Source organism: Palaemon carinicauda, chromosome 37 (genome assembly GCF_036898095.1).
Source record: "Palaemon carinicauda isolate YSFRI2023 chromosome 37, ASM3689809v2, whole genome shotgun sequence".
NCBI lineage: Eukaryota > Metazoa > Arthropoda > Malacostraca > Decapoda > Palaemonidae > Palaemon > Palaemon carinicauda.
Window position 1 is genome coordinate 18,657,131 of NC_090761.1, and position 15,151 is coordinate 18,672,281.

At 40.3% G+C, this 15,151-nt stretch overlaps 1 protein-coding gene across 1 annotated transcript in view; it reads right to left on the reverse strand.

The window, feature by feature from the left end:
• LOC137629208 (myelin expression factor 2-like) overlaps nucleotides 1-4,684 on the reverse strand; it is a 21,317-nt gene extending 16,633 nt beyond the window's left edge. The window contains exon 1 of the mRNA XM_068360470.1: nucleotides 4,649-4,684. Within this exon, the coding sequence (XP_068216571.1) occupies nucleotides 4,649-4,684 (36 nt within the window). The remainder of the gene's footprint in view (nucleotides 1-4,648) is intronic.
• Nucleotides 4,685-15,151: the final 10,467 nt, after the last annotated feature.

Sequence of the window (15,151 nt, forward strand, 5' to 3'; positions counted from 1 at the left end):
TGGAAACCTGGTTAGGACAGTATCATTATTATTATTATTATTATTAGCCAAGCTACAACCCTAGTTGGAAAAGCAAGATGCTATAAGTCCAAGGGCTCTAATAGGGAAAAATAGCCCAATGAGGAAAGGAAATAAGGAAACAAATAAATGATGAGAATAAATTAACAATATATCATTCTAAAAACAGTAACAATGTCAAAACAGATAGATTCTATATTAACTAATAACAACGTCAAAAACAGATATGTCATATATAAACTATAAAAAGACTCATGTCAGCCTGGTCAACATAAAAACATTTGCTCTAACTTTGAACTTTTGAAGTTCTACTAATTCAACTACCCGATTAGGAAGATCATTCCACAACTTGGTAACAGCTGGAATAAAACTTCTAGAATACTGTGCAGTATTGAGCCTCATGATGGAGAAGGCCTGGCTATTAGCATTAACTGCCTTCCTAGTATTACGAACAGGATAGAATTGTCCAGGGAGATCTGAATGTAAAGGATGGTCAGAGTTATGAAAAATCTTATGCAACATGCATAATGAACTAATTGAACGATGGTGCCAAAGATTAATATCTAGATCAGGAATAAGAAATTTAATAGACCGTAAGTTTCTGTCCAACAAATTAAGATGAGAATCAACAGCTAAACACCAGACAGGAGAACAATACTCAAAACAAGGTATATTTGGGAATGGAAGGAACTTAGCAGTATCCAGTACCCTTCTCTTACTACTGAGATGACCCATGGACCTGAATGAAAGTTCTCACAAGATGAATAGAAATAAGCCAACCTTCCCCCATTGAGATTGTCTGGTCCTGACCATCATTGACCTGTAATTTCTGAGGCATACTGTGTTTTCTGTTTAGACAAAATCATCAGTATAATATTGCCTCTAACATTATCCATATTACCTGAAGGGGAAACATTTGAGACAAATAAGAAATAGTAAGATTATAAGTAAAGGAAGGCTTCCATGTACTGTGTCCTATTCAACACTAGTGATCCTACTAAAGTCCAAAACAGGCTCCAAAATAGGAGTCAAAAGCAGAGTGCTCCCGGTCATCTGAGAAAAACAATTGTTCCCTATATTTCACCACAAAATTTCCAAATCTTTGAGAGAGAGAGAGAGAGAGAGAGAGAGAGAGAGAGAGAGGAGAGAGAGAGAGAGAGAGAGAGAGAGAGAGAGAGAGAGAGAGAGACTGGACTAAAGTGTCTAGCTTGTCAAACTGATTTGTTGAATTTAAAACATTTTAATCACACACAAGACCTCAACAGCAAGAAAGGAGTTAGCAAAGTTGTGTTCCCAATGTTTATGTTATTAATTTATCAATAGCACTAACCTTATTGATATTCTCCAGAAATATTACTTATATTGTTTAAACCAAAACTGTTAAACAACGATTCACCTTCCTCCTCTGTATCATCCAAAACATCATGTCACCTTTGCTTTATTGATTTTACATAGAAACCTTCCCCCCCAATAAAATGGACTACAGTATTCCAGTTGTTCATCACTAGTCGCCTAAAGCTCTTGCTCACGACAGACATGAGCGAAGACTTTTTATTTAAGTCTACCCTTTGGAGATATAGGTGCATATTATTGATATTCCTACTGTATTCAATCCTTAACAACTCCTAGCTGCTGAGCTTATATTAGAGGTTATGTGGGCTATGCTTGTTATATAACGATGCAACCTTTTATCAGCCTGTTCAGAATATGCTATAGGTATATTGGAAATGTAAGTAATTGGTTTGACAGGTGTAATAAGACACGCACATTATTCAACATTGAAAAGAAAGGCTGATCTTGAGTACAGTATTTAGTCCAAAAGAGGTAGGAGGAATAATGTATACTGATCTGTACTCCAGTATCATTTATCTATCTCAGAATCAGATTGCTTATTGAATGAATCAGGATTGCAGAAAGGCAAAGGTTTCGCAATAGAAGGAACTGGTCAAAAAATTAGAAATCTTGGCTCGAGACGAAGGATTTCATTGTATAATGCAATGAGCTTATTACATTCAACAAGCGATACAAAATTAGCTCTAGGAAAACCATAAAGATGCATCCACACAGTCTTACAGTGTCTGTCTAAAAAAACTGTTAAATCACAAGGCGAAGAAGTATGACGTCATAAGCGTTGAAACAAGGAAAGTTGATATGGTTACCAACAGCGGAAACAGATGAAGTTGCCCACCATAGTTTCTACTCCATTCAGCAGACAAAGACCAGCACAAAATGTTCAAAGCTGATGTCCACAAGCAACGCACAAGTATCTACATTAGTGTTATTAATCTGTGCTAGAGAAACTAGTAGTAGTTGTCTTTAAGTATGGTGCATCATAACCATGGTACACAACAAAATAAAAATACCTAAATAAATTACATCATGCAGCATAACTATTCCTGTCCTTTGTGAGGATAATGGAATGGTACATGGAAGGACTGCTTACAAAGATGAAGTGAAAAAAAGAAACCATTCACCCATTTCAAAGGAACCTAAATTGGTTATGATTCCAACTTTAGTAACTATGCAGTATACAAATGGACCCAAATACTTTTTATGTTTTACTGGAGAAGGTAAAAACTTTTATAACTAAGTAGGACACACACAGTATATGAAAGGTAGCATTTCTACTTAGAATCACATATGCCTAACTTAGAACTATAATTAGTTGGTAAAATAAAAGAGAGAGAGAGAGAGAGAGAGAGAGAGAGAGAGAGAGAGAAATTCAAACTTCTTATTAAACAACTTTTAATAATGTTTACAATCTTTACTGTGACTGCTTATATAGTTTACTGTATGTACTGAACGAAACTTTTCATAAATACAAAAGTGTTGACTGTATAATACTGTATAAGTGTGGGGGGAAAATAGTACAGATAGAGGTGGTTTAATATTAGTGTAGGGGAGGTTTATAAAGGTTTAAAATATATGAAAATAATAATACATATAGGCATCACTACTTCGCGGATTTTCAACTATTGTGGAGGGAGGGGGTGGCAGAACCAATTATCAGCAATAGATGAGAGAATAGTAAAGCAAGAGCGACTCTACAAATAGGAAGCATACCCATGCTGAGGCAGGGATGCCAAACAACATACCAGGGATATGACAACTGAAGTGAGGGATCATGGGAATTATTTCTTTTTTTAGAGACACTGAACAAGAGAAATTCATTGAGGAAGCAAGGTGAACCACATGTAGGTCCATTGAAATAATGAAGAAACGTTCTCAATGCCTTCTAGTTAGTTGATTTGCAGAGCAGGCTTAAATAAAATAAAATACTTATACGGAAAAAATTAACACATAATAGAAAGTAACATGAGCAAGGGTAAATTAACAAGCCAATGGAGCTGTTTTTAACTATGTGGTGATGATGCTATAGATCATAAAATGAGACCTCAAATCACAACTCAGCCCCATATGATTCCCAAAGATTTTACACTTGAAAATTTTTAGTTTTCCACATTAACTTTAATGTCCTTATACATTTTTGTAATACTGTTCACTTGCTCTTCTAACGTTTTGAAAATTCTCTATAAAATTATACTTAACTTTCCTTTCTCTTTTGTCTTTACTGAATTTCATAAATTGGATTGCAATAGTCTTGGAGTTACAATGAATCACCATTACCAACAGGCTCCAATAAGGTAATAAAAAATTAACTAGATTTTGAGTTACGATGTTTGGTTCGTTAATACGATCAACTAATTGCCGCAGCAGAGAGCAGTTAATACCCTTTCCTAGCCGCATAGCAGTGCGTTCGCATCACTTTAGCATCAGTTCTCCCTCTTAGCTTACGATACGCATTCGCGATTTCGGTGCTTTTTTTTTCTTATATTTTATGTTTTGCAACATGTCTGGAAAGCTCAAGGGGGAGACTCCTGATGGCAGTGTATTTAAGAAGAGGAAAGCCATTATGAGGGAAATTGAAGTGGACATGGTGAAATGAAACAAAAAGGGGGAGACACCTACAAAAATAGGTTGTTTGTTAGGCCTTAGTAACTCTATGGTTGTGACCATCATCAAGGATAAAAATTCCCTCAATGAGCATGTGAAAGGGATCTACCCCTATGAAGTTGACCATTATTACGAAACAACGCAGTGGTCTCAAGATTGAGATGGAGAATGTTATTAGTGCTCCGTTTGGATGGCCAGAATCAGCTATGTATACTAGTGACCTATATGGTGATTCCGCAGAAGGCTAAACATCTGTTTGAGACCCGAGTCAAAATGGGGAAGGGAATGAAAGTGAGGAGTTTGTTGCCAGTAAAGGGTGGATGGTTTTTGACATTTAAGGCTCGTGTCAATTTGCTTAACCTTAAGGTGTAAGGTGAAACCGCTAGTGCTGATAATGAAGCAGCAAGTGAATTCCTTGATGCATTGTTTGATATTATTAGGTTAGGTGGGTTTTGTGCTGAACAAGTCTTCAATTTGGATGAGACAGGCTTATTTTGGAAGTGAATGCCGAACCAGATCCACATTGCTAAGCAGCCACCACTATGACACAAATTTGGCAAGGAAAGTCTGAGTGCTTCTTGGGGGTAACGCTTCTGGCAAATATAAGCTAATCTATAGTTGTGTATTAGGCTGAAAAGCCCAGGCCACTCAACAGGGTTTAGAACTAGTTACCTACCATCTGGAAGTCTAATAGGAAGGCATGGGTGACCATCTTGTTATTTTGAGGACTGGTTTTTCCAAACACTTTGAGTCTGAAGTTTAGTGGTATTGTGCTAAGACGGTCCTACCCTTTACCGTGGTGCTGTTGCTGAACAATGACCCAGGCCACCCTGCAAACTCAGCAGACTTCCATCCAAAAGTGAAGACAGTTTACTTGCCACCTGTCACTTAATTCCCTGTTACAGTTTATGGACCAAGGGGGTAATTCCTTCCTTCATGGCCTTCTACCTCTGTAGGAGAAGAACACGACCCTCAAGATGTTCTGGAAGTCCTACAACATACAGAATGCCATCAAGAAGATTGCTGAAGCTTAGGATAAGGTGAAGCAACCAACATGAATGGTGTCTGCAAGAAGTTTTGCACCAATTTGCCGATTCCTTTGACTTTGAGGAGACAGTTGAGGCTATCATCAAGAAGGTTGTTGACCTTAGCAGCTGGATCTTGAGGTGGATGCTAATGTCACAAAACTCCTGGCATCTCATGGAGAGTTGTCTGATGAGGACCTCATTGAGCTGGAGAGCCATATGATTGTTAAAGAGGAAGACACACCTATCCTGGAGCCCAAGAACTCTACAACCTAGGTCTTAGCAGAAGGTTTTGCCCCACTAGAGGGGACAATGGCAAAGTTTGAGCAACAGGATCCCAGGATGGAAAAGTTTATGAAGGTGTCCAGTAGGGTTATGAATGCTATGAGGTGTTACAAGATCTTGGAAGAAAAAGATGATGCAATCCTGTGTACAGTATGTTTTAAAAGGGTAGAGAGACCTGCACCTGATTCTCAACCCTCTACCTCTGCATTATTTCTAACACCACCTCTAGCACTTCTTAGTTCTTACAGCATCTTGTCCTGACTTCCCAGCCCCTTTTTCAGCTGCTTCAGCTCCTCTTCCAACATTTTCCACTTCATCCTCTCAATAAGCATGTCTCTCTACCACTTGCTACACCCCTTCTAGTGTGCGGGTCAACCACAGAAATAAAGATAAGGAATTGTTTTATGTACAGTGTTATTGTCTACTAGTATTAAATTATTGTAGCTACACTACTGTATAGGCCACAGATATTTGTATATATAGGGTACAGTAATGTATGAAGGGCAAGGGTTTTTTTCCTCTTTTTTGATAGTATATTATATATATAATACGTATTTATTTTATGTACGTACATACAGTATGTTTACAAATCAGACATACGACACATCATAAGAATGGATCTTGTTTGTAACTCGAGTGCCTCCTTTATTGTAAAAGGACGATACTTACTGACAGATCTAGGTGAGCTGACCAGATGAGTAATTTTCTTTTTTATCAGGCGGCACTCGATCCAAATCTGATAATTCCCTCCCGAGGCATAGAAACTACCTCGAAAAAAAAAACGAGTTACACTTTCAGTTAATCCTCTTCCTGATCAGAAATGTGAGAACATTCCAAAGGAGGGGAGGTCCTGCTTATGGTTACCTTATACAAAGATAAGACAAACCACAGGATTTCAAAGATTTGCATCCTCAGGAACAAAATTCTCACTTAACCATATTTACTCTTTGGTGAGGTTCCAGTTACTGTATAAGGTAGAGTACTCATAAAAAAACCAGCCCATCAAAAAACAATCTTAAAATATCTATCAGTCTAGAGAGGACGGTAGGCCCTTAACCAATGCATTTAAAGACAAAAGTGATCATTCTGCAACATGAGGGTGAGAGGGGCTCACCCTTGCAGCACCTATCATTAACCAACTGCTTTATTAACAATTCAATGGCCATTCTAGCACTGCTGAAGACATATTTTTAAAGGACAAAAGTTTATAATTATAAATAAAAACTATTTATCGATGACTTATTTAAAATGCCAACTAATAAGCTATTGTAAAGGAAAATTAGAATATAAAATACTGTACTCTGCCTACAAAAAAGAAAAACATTACCTCACCAAAGAAAGGCTCAAAAGAAATGAAAAAAATTAATAAAACCTAAAAGTCTAGATATACTGAAACACCATAGCCCATTACCAACCATGAAAACTTTCAACAGATTCATCACCTTAAAAAAGATCTTGACAAAAGTTACTTGGAGTTCACTGTTTCTAAAAGGCCACATATAAAAACTACATTATCAATAACTTTCAAGAGAAAGAACTTCCTTCTAGTCACTTTCTACAAGATTTTAGGTCAATCACTTTAGCTCTGAATAGATTACTAAGATTGTTAGCTAAATTGCAAATCTGATAAAATGTTATTACTAAGTATATGCCAATCCGAACTATAATTGTTCCAGTAATTTATAAACAGTCAGCAAAATTGGTCTGTAATTGTTTGGATTACCAAGATGTTTTGCTGACTTAGCTACTGGTATCACTATTGCATGTTTCCATGGCTTTGGAAATAGGTTTGGTCCAAAGATGATTATAAATTTCTGAAAGATAGGCCTTTGCTTAAGGGACTAGGCTTCTTGTCATATCAAAATTTATATCTTTATTGGGGGCCATTGAACTACAATTTGAATAGGCAAATTCCAGTTCCTCTTCAGCAAATCTTTTATTGTAATAGATATCTTTCACAGTATCAAAATTCATTGTACTGTAACTGCTTCTTCTCTTCTTTTGATGGATTGAAAGAGGGCATCCAGATTATTAATACGGCCTATACTGTAGTTTCAATATTTTGTCCAATAATATTTGAGATTGCCTGTGTATAAAAAAGGTGACGCATTAAGCATTAATGCATGTCTTGTATGTCTCTTATAAGAACCATCAATTTCTAAATTTCTGCCACACAAACTCCATTGAAGTATTTTTTGATATGTAAGACACATTTTTGCCACAATATTATTCTTCCTTATCGTTTCTTTTATAAATTTAGACAAAATCATATGAAAATAGTTTCAATAGACTAACTTCTATTGTTAAATCAACCAGTTTGAAAATTGTATTTTCTTACATTAAGGGACCAGTACTCAAATTTTTTAATCTTTTATTCAGTTTCTTCCAACTGGGATAGTGTGTGTGACCACCAAGGGACCAAGTGTTTCATTGGTCAAGCATTAGTCAGAGGCATTGATTGTCAGCTGCTTGAAGAAATTTACAAAGAAATCATATTTTATTATGATCTTGTGAATAGTTAAAGGTAGGCCCTTGATCCGTATAAAACAGCAATATGGACTTAAGGAGGCTACAGGAAAACGGGCTAGAGGGGAACCTAAAGCTCTTCTGTATTTTTGTAGATCTTAAGGAGGCTTATGATAGAGTACCAAGAGAAATTAAGTTTAGATGCTTGAGGAAGAGGAAATTCCTGGAGATGTTGGTTAGAATGGTAGAGATGATTTACAAAAGAACAAGGACAAAAGTAATAACAGCTGTTGGGGAAACAGAAACCCTTGAAGTGAAGTTAGTGTTGAATTACACCTAGGGTCAGCATTAAGCCTATTTTTATTGGTGGTGGTCATGTATATATTAAGTAGAGATCAGAAAGGAAGAGTTTTGGGAGTTGCTATATGCAGATGATTGGGTGATTACTGCTGAAAATGAAGACTTACAGAGAAGGGTTGTACAATGACAAGACTTTTCAGAGGGGTGGCTTGAGAGTAAGGTGGATAACACTGAAGTTATGGTGAGAAGTAAGGCAGGTAGAGATAAGATAGCCATACATGAATGTACAGGCTTGGTTATAAAACAGGTGGAACAATTTAGATACTTGGGATCTACTATAAGTTAGGAGGGAGGATATGAGGTTGAAGTTGAACATAGGATAAAAGCAACCTTGGGGAAATGGAGGGAGGTAGGAGTGGTATGAGATAAGGAATTACTAATCAAGATAAAATTCAAGATCTATAGCACAGTAATAAAGCCAGTGTCAATATATGGAACAGAAATGTGGGCTCTAGGAGGAAAAGAGCAAGCAGAACTTTAGAGAACAGAGATGAGAATGCCGAGGTGGATTATGGGGATATCACTCATTGAAAGACTACAGCAGAAACGACATAGTATCTCATTAGGAGTTTCTCAGACATGAACTTGTATCTATGAAAAACTAACTGCTGCCAGTCCGGAATGTCAACATCTGGGATTTTGCAAACAACCAGTTGAATATATCTACAAGAATCTCAGGGTAACTCCAGCCTTGAATTTTATGAAGGTTAAAAGTTATCTATGAGCAGCAGGGGTAAGAGCCAGGACATTGTGCTATGGTTTAGAATCCTGCAGACCAAACACATCACATTATGATCAACACCAAAGTCACTTTTCCACCAAATCAAGGACCAAATGATGGCCTAAAGATACAACCAAGAGTCATCCCACAGCTTCTATTCCTAACACACAAGGATAATAAGGTTGGGATTTTACCACTGAAATCTATCTAGGCAAGAGTGCAGTTTGAATTTAGGAACCACAGATTGATCACCAACAATCACACTTAGATACCAAAATGATTAGCTATTGTGTTCGGCAATGAGCTAGACCAACCTGATCAGACAGACTTTATCAATGACCATGGGTACTAAATGCTTACAGGAAACCATGCTGACAATAGTTTAAGCACTTTAATTGTCCATGCATTTACAGTTCAAACAACTGTAGTTCTTCCTGTATCTGAGAAAGCACCAAGAACAGAATTAACTCTGACTTCAAGCAGTTTCTTGCATGGAATACAATGCTAACAGTGCAGCCAGTGCTGCATCCATCTCAATATTACTGTAATCTCAGTGATACCAAGGACCATCCCAACTATTACTAGAATGATAGTTTAGCTACATCATAGCACATATTTTTCATACAATTCATTCAGAATATATATGATGCTAATGTCATACTTCAACTTGCCTGTCCTACATTTATTCATTTTGCTACATTTAGTCAAACTTTCACAGCAGCAGCATTAAATCATAATATAGTAATGTTTCTTACAAGGGATGTTCACAGTTATACCTATTGACATATGTTCTTTCCAAATAGACAATCTATTAACTTTATCTTCCAAAATGAAAAAAACATTTAAGAGAATTATCGATAATGACTGCAGTCTTGCAATTAAGCTGAGCTACTGGCAGTTGTTGCATTTTCACGTATAGGAAGCTAGGTTTCCATCAATGTTGCTATAACTTCACCTACTCTCATGCATGACAAGACAGAGCAAGGTTCAAAGAGTTCCTGCAGGGGAATCTACTCATTGAAGGATTATTCAGACCTGCTAGTAGACTAACCTGGAATCAACAGCTAAAACCTGATCAGGGTGTAAAAAAATTTTCATATCCTCATCTGTTATGCTCTTGTTTCCCGTTGTAACGTTTAAGGATCATTCGGTGATAATGGGGATGGCACTCTTAACTTCCATGGCTTTTGGATACAAAATGCACCCCCTTTTTCATCTTCAGCCGTTGTTTCTATCTTTGGAAATGTATGGAAATATATGAATGGGGGGGATAATCCAACATATGAAATTCACATCTTTGTCCCTTTGAATTCATTGGATATCAAAGACGAAAAATTTCATACGACCAAACACCTCGTCAAATAAAGAAATAATGATGCCTGCACTTATCTGCACACTACTCCAGGATCCTCAACTGTTAGGGACTTTAAAAAAAAACAATAACTGTTCCAGAAAAACGTAGGAGCCGCTTCTCAAAGGTCTGACACGATCTTGCAGTCTAGCATCTTTGAGATTGTAAGACTCAGATGCAAAATATTTAGGAGTGTGTCCGTATGTATGAAGCATTTTACCAAAGACATCAGCAGTTAAACGACTGGGATTTTCATAATAAACCGAGCCTTATGGAAAATCTTAGACCAAATAACACAACACACATTCTAGAAAATCAGCTGCTGGTGACTAGGGGGTGCACATGTTCTTTCTCAACTACTGCAACTGGAATATATACCAAAGAAGATTCTCGTCAGAAGACTGGTATGATTTTGGCATCTGCCATTGCATTTCTTCACTGTCAGCTGGGATGTATAGTTTTAGAATACTGCACCCACTGACAATCTCTTATTTAAAAAAAAAAAAAATATTATATATGCTCTCAATCAATACAACTAGGTAAGAATTTCAAGTAGTATCAGACAACGTTGCAAAATTCAGCTTTTTACTTGGTAAAACCCCAAAGTAATTCCACATTCTAACCAAGAGCTCAGGAGAGTGAGTAGCACAACAATTTAGTACGGTACAAAGCACAATTCCTTTCACGATACTTATCCTACCAAGAAAACTTGAAAAACTCTTACCCTATGTCGAGTAAAATGTTATTTTCATTAGTAAAATAAATTTTTGAATATACTTACCCGATGATCATGTAGCTGTCAACTCCGTTGCCCTACAGAAATCTACGGTCGGGATACGCCAGCGATCGCTATACAGGTGGGGGTGTACACAACAGCGCCATCTGTGAGTAGGTACTCAAGTACTTCTTGTCAACAAGAACTCAATTTTCTCCTCGGTCCACTGGTTCTCTATGGGGAGGAAGGGCGGGTCCTTAAATTCATGATCATCGGGTAAGTATATTCAAAAATTTATTTTACTAATGAAAATAACATTTTTCAATATTAATCTTACCCGATGATCATGTAGCTGATTCACACCCAGGGTGGTGGGTGGAGACCAGCATACATGTTAACAAAGAAGCTAAGTATCCCGTATTTCATTTTAGCAGTTATTCAAAATAACAAACATAAAATAAATAAGTACCTGGTAAGGAAGTCGACTTGAACTATTACTCTGCCTTTTTTAAGTACGTCTTCCTTACTGAGCCTAGCGGTCCTCTTAGGATGCTGAACGACTCCTAGGTGCTGAAGTATAAAGGGCTGCAACCCATACTAAAGGACCTCATCACAACCTCTAACCTAGGCGCTTCTCAAGAAAGAATTTGACCACCCGCCAAATCAACCAGGATGCGGAAGGCTTCTTAGCCTTCCGTACAACCCAAAAACAACAATAAAAAGTATTCAAGAGAAAGATTAAAAAAAGGTTATGGGATTATGGGAATGTAGTGGCTGAGCCCTCACCTACTACTGCACTCGCTGCTACGAATGGTCCCAGGGTGTAGCAGTTCTCGTAAAGAGACTGGACATCTTTGAGATAGAATGATGCGAACACTGACTTGCTTCTCCAATAGGTTGCATCCATAACACTCTGCAGAGAACGGTTCTGTTTGAAGGCCACTGAAGTAGCGACAGCTCTAACTTCATGTGTCCTTACTTTCAGCAAAGCAAGGTCTTCTTCCTTCAGATGAGAATGTGCTTCTCTAATCAGAAGCCTGATGTAGTAAGAAACTGCGTTCTTAGACATCGGAAGAGAAGGCTTCTTGATAGCACACCATAAAGCTTCTGATTGTCCTCGTAATGGCTTTGACCGTCTTAAATAGTACTTAAGATCTCTTACTGGGCAAAGTACTCTCTCTAGTTCGTTCCCCACCAAGTTGGACAGGCTTGGGATCTCGAACGACTTAGGCCAAGGACGGGAAGGAAGCTGGTTTTTGCCAAAAAACCGAGCTGCAAGGAACATGTAGCCGTTTCAGATGTAAAACCTATGTTCCTGCTGAAGGCGTGGATCTCACTGACTCTTTTAGCTGTTGCTAAGCAGACGAGGAAAAGAGTTTTTAATGTGAGGTCCTTAAAAGAGGCTGATTGGAGCGGCTCAAATCTTGATGACATTAGGAACCTTAAAACCACGTCTAGGTTCCAGCCTGGTGTGGACAACCGACGTTCCTTTGAGGTCTCAAAAGACCTAAGGAGGTCCTGTAGATCTTTGTTGGTGGAAAGATCCAAGCCTCTGTGGCGGAAGACCGCTGCCAACATACTCCTGTAACCCTTGATCGTAGGAGCTGAAAGGGATCTTACGTTCCTTAGATGTAACAGGAAGTCAGCAATCTGGGTTACAGTGGTACTGGTTGAGGAAACTGCATTCGCCTTGCACCAGCTTCGGAAGACTTCCCATTTAGACTGATAGACTCTGAGAGTGGATGTCCTCCTTGCTCTGGCAATCGCTCTGGCTGCCTCCTTCGAAAAGCCTCTAGCTCTTGAGAGTCTTTCGATAGTCTGAAGGCAGTCAGACGAAGAGCGTGGAGGTTTGGGTGTACCTTCTTTATGTGAGGTTGACGCAGAAGGTCCACTCTTAGAGGAAGAGTCCTGGGAACGTCCACTAGCCATTGCAGTACCTCGGTGAACCATTCTCTCGCGGGCCAGAGGGGAGCAACCAACGTCAACCGTGTCCCTTCGTGCGAGGCGAACTTCTGAAGTACCCTGTTGACAATCTTGAACGGCGGGAACGCATACAGGTCGAGATGGGACCAATCCAGCAGAAAGGCATCCACGTGAACTGCCGCTGGGTCTGGAATCGGAGAACAATACAGTACATCGGGAGCCTCTTGGTCATCGAGGTAGCGAATAGATCTATGGTGGGCTGACCCCACAGGGCCCATAGTCTGCTGCAAACATTCTTGTGAAGGGTCCACTCTGTGGGGATGACCTGACCCTTCCGGCTGAGGCGATCTGCCATGACATTCATATCGCCCTGAATGAACCTCGTTACCAGCGAAAGCTTTCGATCTTTTGACCAAATGAGGAGGTCCCTTGCGATCTCGAACAACTTCCTCGAATGAGTCCCTCCTTGCTTGGAGATGTAAGCCAAGGCTGTGGTGTTGTCGGAGTTCACCTCCACCACCTTGTTTAGCTGGAGGGACTTGAAGTTTATCAAGGCCAGATGAACTGCCAACAACTCCTTGCAATTGATGTGAAGTGTCCTTTGCTCCTGATTCCACGTGCCCGAGCATTCCTGTCCGTCCAGTGTCGCACCCCAGCCCGTGTCCGATGCGTCCGAGAAGAGACGGTGGTCGGGGGTCTGAACAGCTAATGGCAGACCTTCCTTGAGAAGAATGTTGTTCTTCCACCACGTTAGCATAGACCTCATCTCTTCGGAAACAGGCACTGAGACCGCATCTAGCGTCATGTCCTTTCTCCAGTGAGCAGCTAGATGATATTGAAGGGGGCGGAGGTGGAGTCTCCCTAACTCGATGAACTGGGCCAGCGATGATAGTGTCCCTGTTAGACTCATCCACTGCCTGACCGAACATCGGTTCCTTCTCAGCATGCTCTGGATGCATTCTAGGGCTTGATTGATCCTTGGGGCCGACGGAAAAGCCCGAAAAGCTCGACTCTGAATCTCCATACCAAGATAGACAATGGTCTGGGATGGGACGAGCTGGGACTTCTCTATATTGACCAGGAGGCCCAATTCCTTGGTCAGATCCATAGTCCATCTGAGGTTCTCCAGACAGCGACGACTTGTTGGAGCTCTTAAAAGCCAGTCGTCCAAATAAAGGGAGGCTCTGATGTCTGCCAAGTGAAGGAATTTGGCAATATTCCTCATCAGTCTGGTAAACACAAGAGGTGCCGTGCTTAGGCCAAAGCACAGGGCTTGGAACTGGTACACAACCTTTCCAAAGACGAACCTTAGGAAAGGTTGGGAGTCTGGATGGATGGGGACGTGAAAGTACGCGTCTTTCAGGTCTAACGAGACCATCCAGTCCTCCTTCCTGACCGCTGCTAGGACCGACTTCGTCGTCTCCATCGTGAACGTCTGCTTGGTGACAAAAGCATTGAGAGCACTGACGTCCAGCACCGGTCTCCAACCTCCTGTCTTCTTCGCTACCAGGAAGAGACGGTTGTAGAAGCCCGGGGAATGATGATCCCGGACTATGACCACCGCTTCCTTTTGTAGCAAGAGCGACACCTCTTGTTGCAACGCTAGCCTCTTGTCCTTCTCCTTGTAGTTGGGAGAGAGGTTGATGGGAGATGTAGCTAGAGGGGGACTGCGGCAGAACGGAATTCTGTACCCCTCTCTTAGCCACTTCACAGACTGAGCGTCTGCACCTCTGCTCTCCCAAGCTTGCCAGAAGGTCTTGAGTCTGGCTCCCACTGCTGTCTGGAGAGTAAGGCAGTCAGAACTTGCCTTTTGCGGACTTGAAACCCTTCTTGGATTTGCCACGGTGACTGTCGGCACGGGTACCTCCTCTGCTGGAGGTTCTGCCACGAAAGGGCGGGATGAACCTAGTAGCAGGAGTGTCTACTGCTGCAGGGCGGAAGGGTCTAGGCACGGAAGGTAAGGTTTTAGCCTTACGTGCGGAAGATGCCATAAGATCATGGGTATCCTTCTGGATAAGGGAGGCAGCCATCCCCTTAATCAGCTCCTCCGGAAACAGACACTTGGAGAGAGGAGCAAACAACAACTCTGACTTCTGGCAAGGAGTGATACCAGCCGATAAGAAGGAGCAAAGATGTTCTCTCTTCTTAAGCACTCCCGAGACGTACGAAGCCGCAAGCTCACCAGACCCATCCCGAATGGCTTTGTCCATGCTAGACATGATCAGCATGGCAGAGTCCTTATCCGAAGGGGAAGTCTTTCTGCTTAAGGCTCCCAAACACCAATCGAGAAAGTTGAAGATCTCGAAGGCACGAAAGACTCCCTTCAACAGATG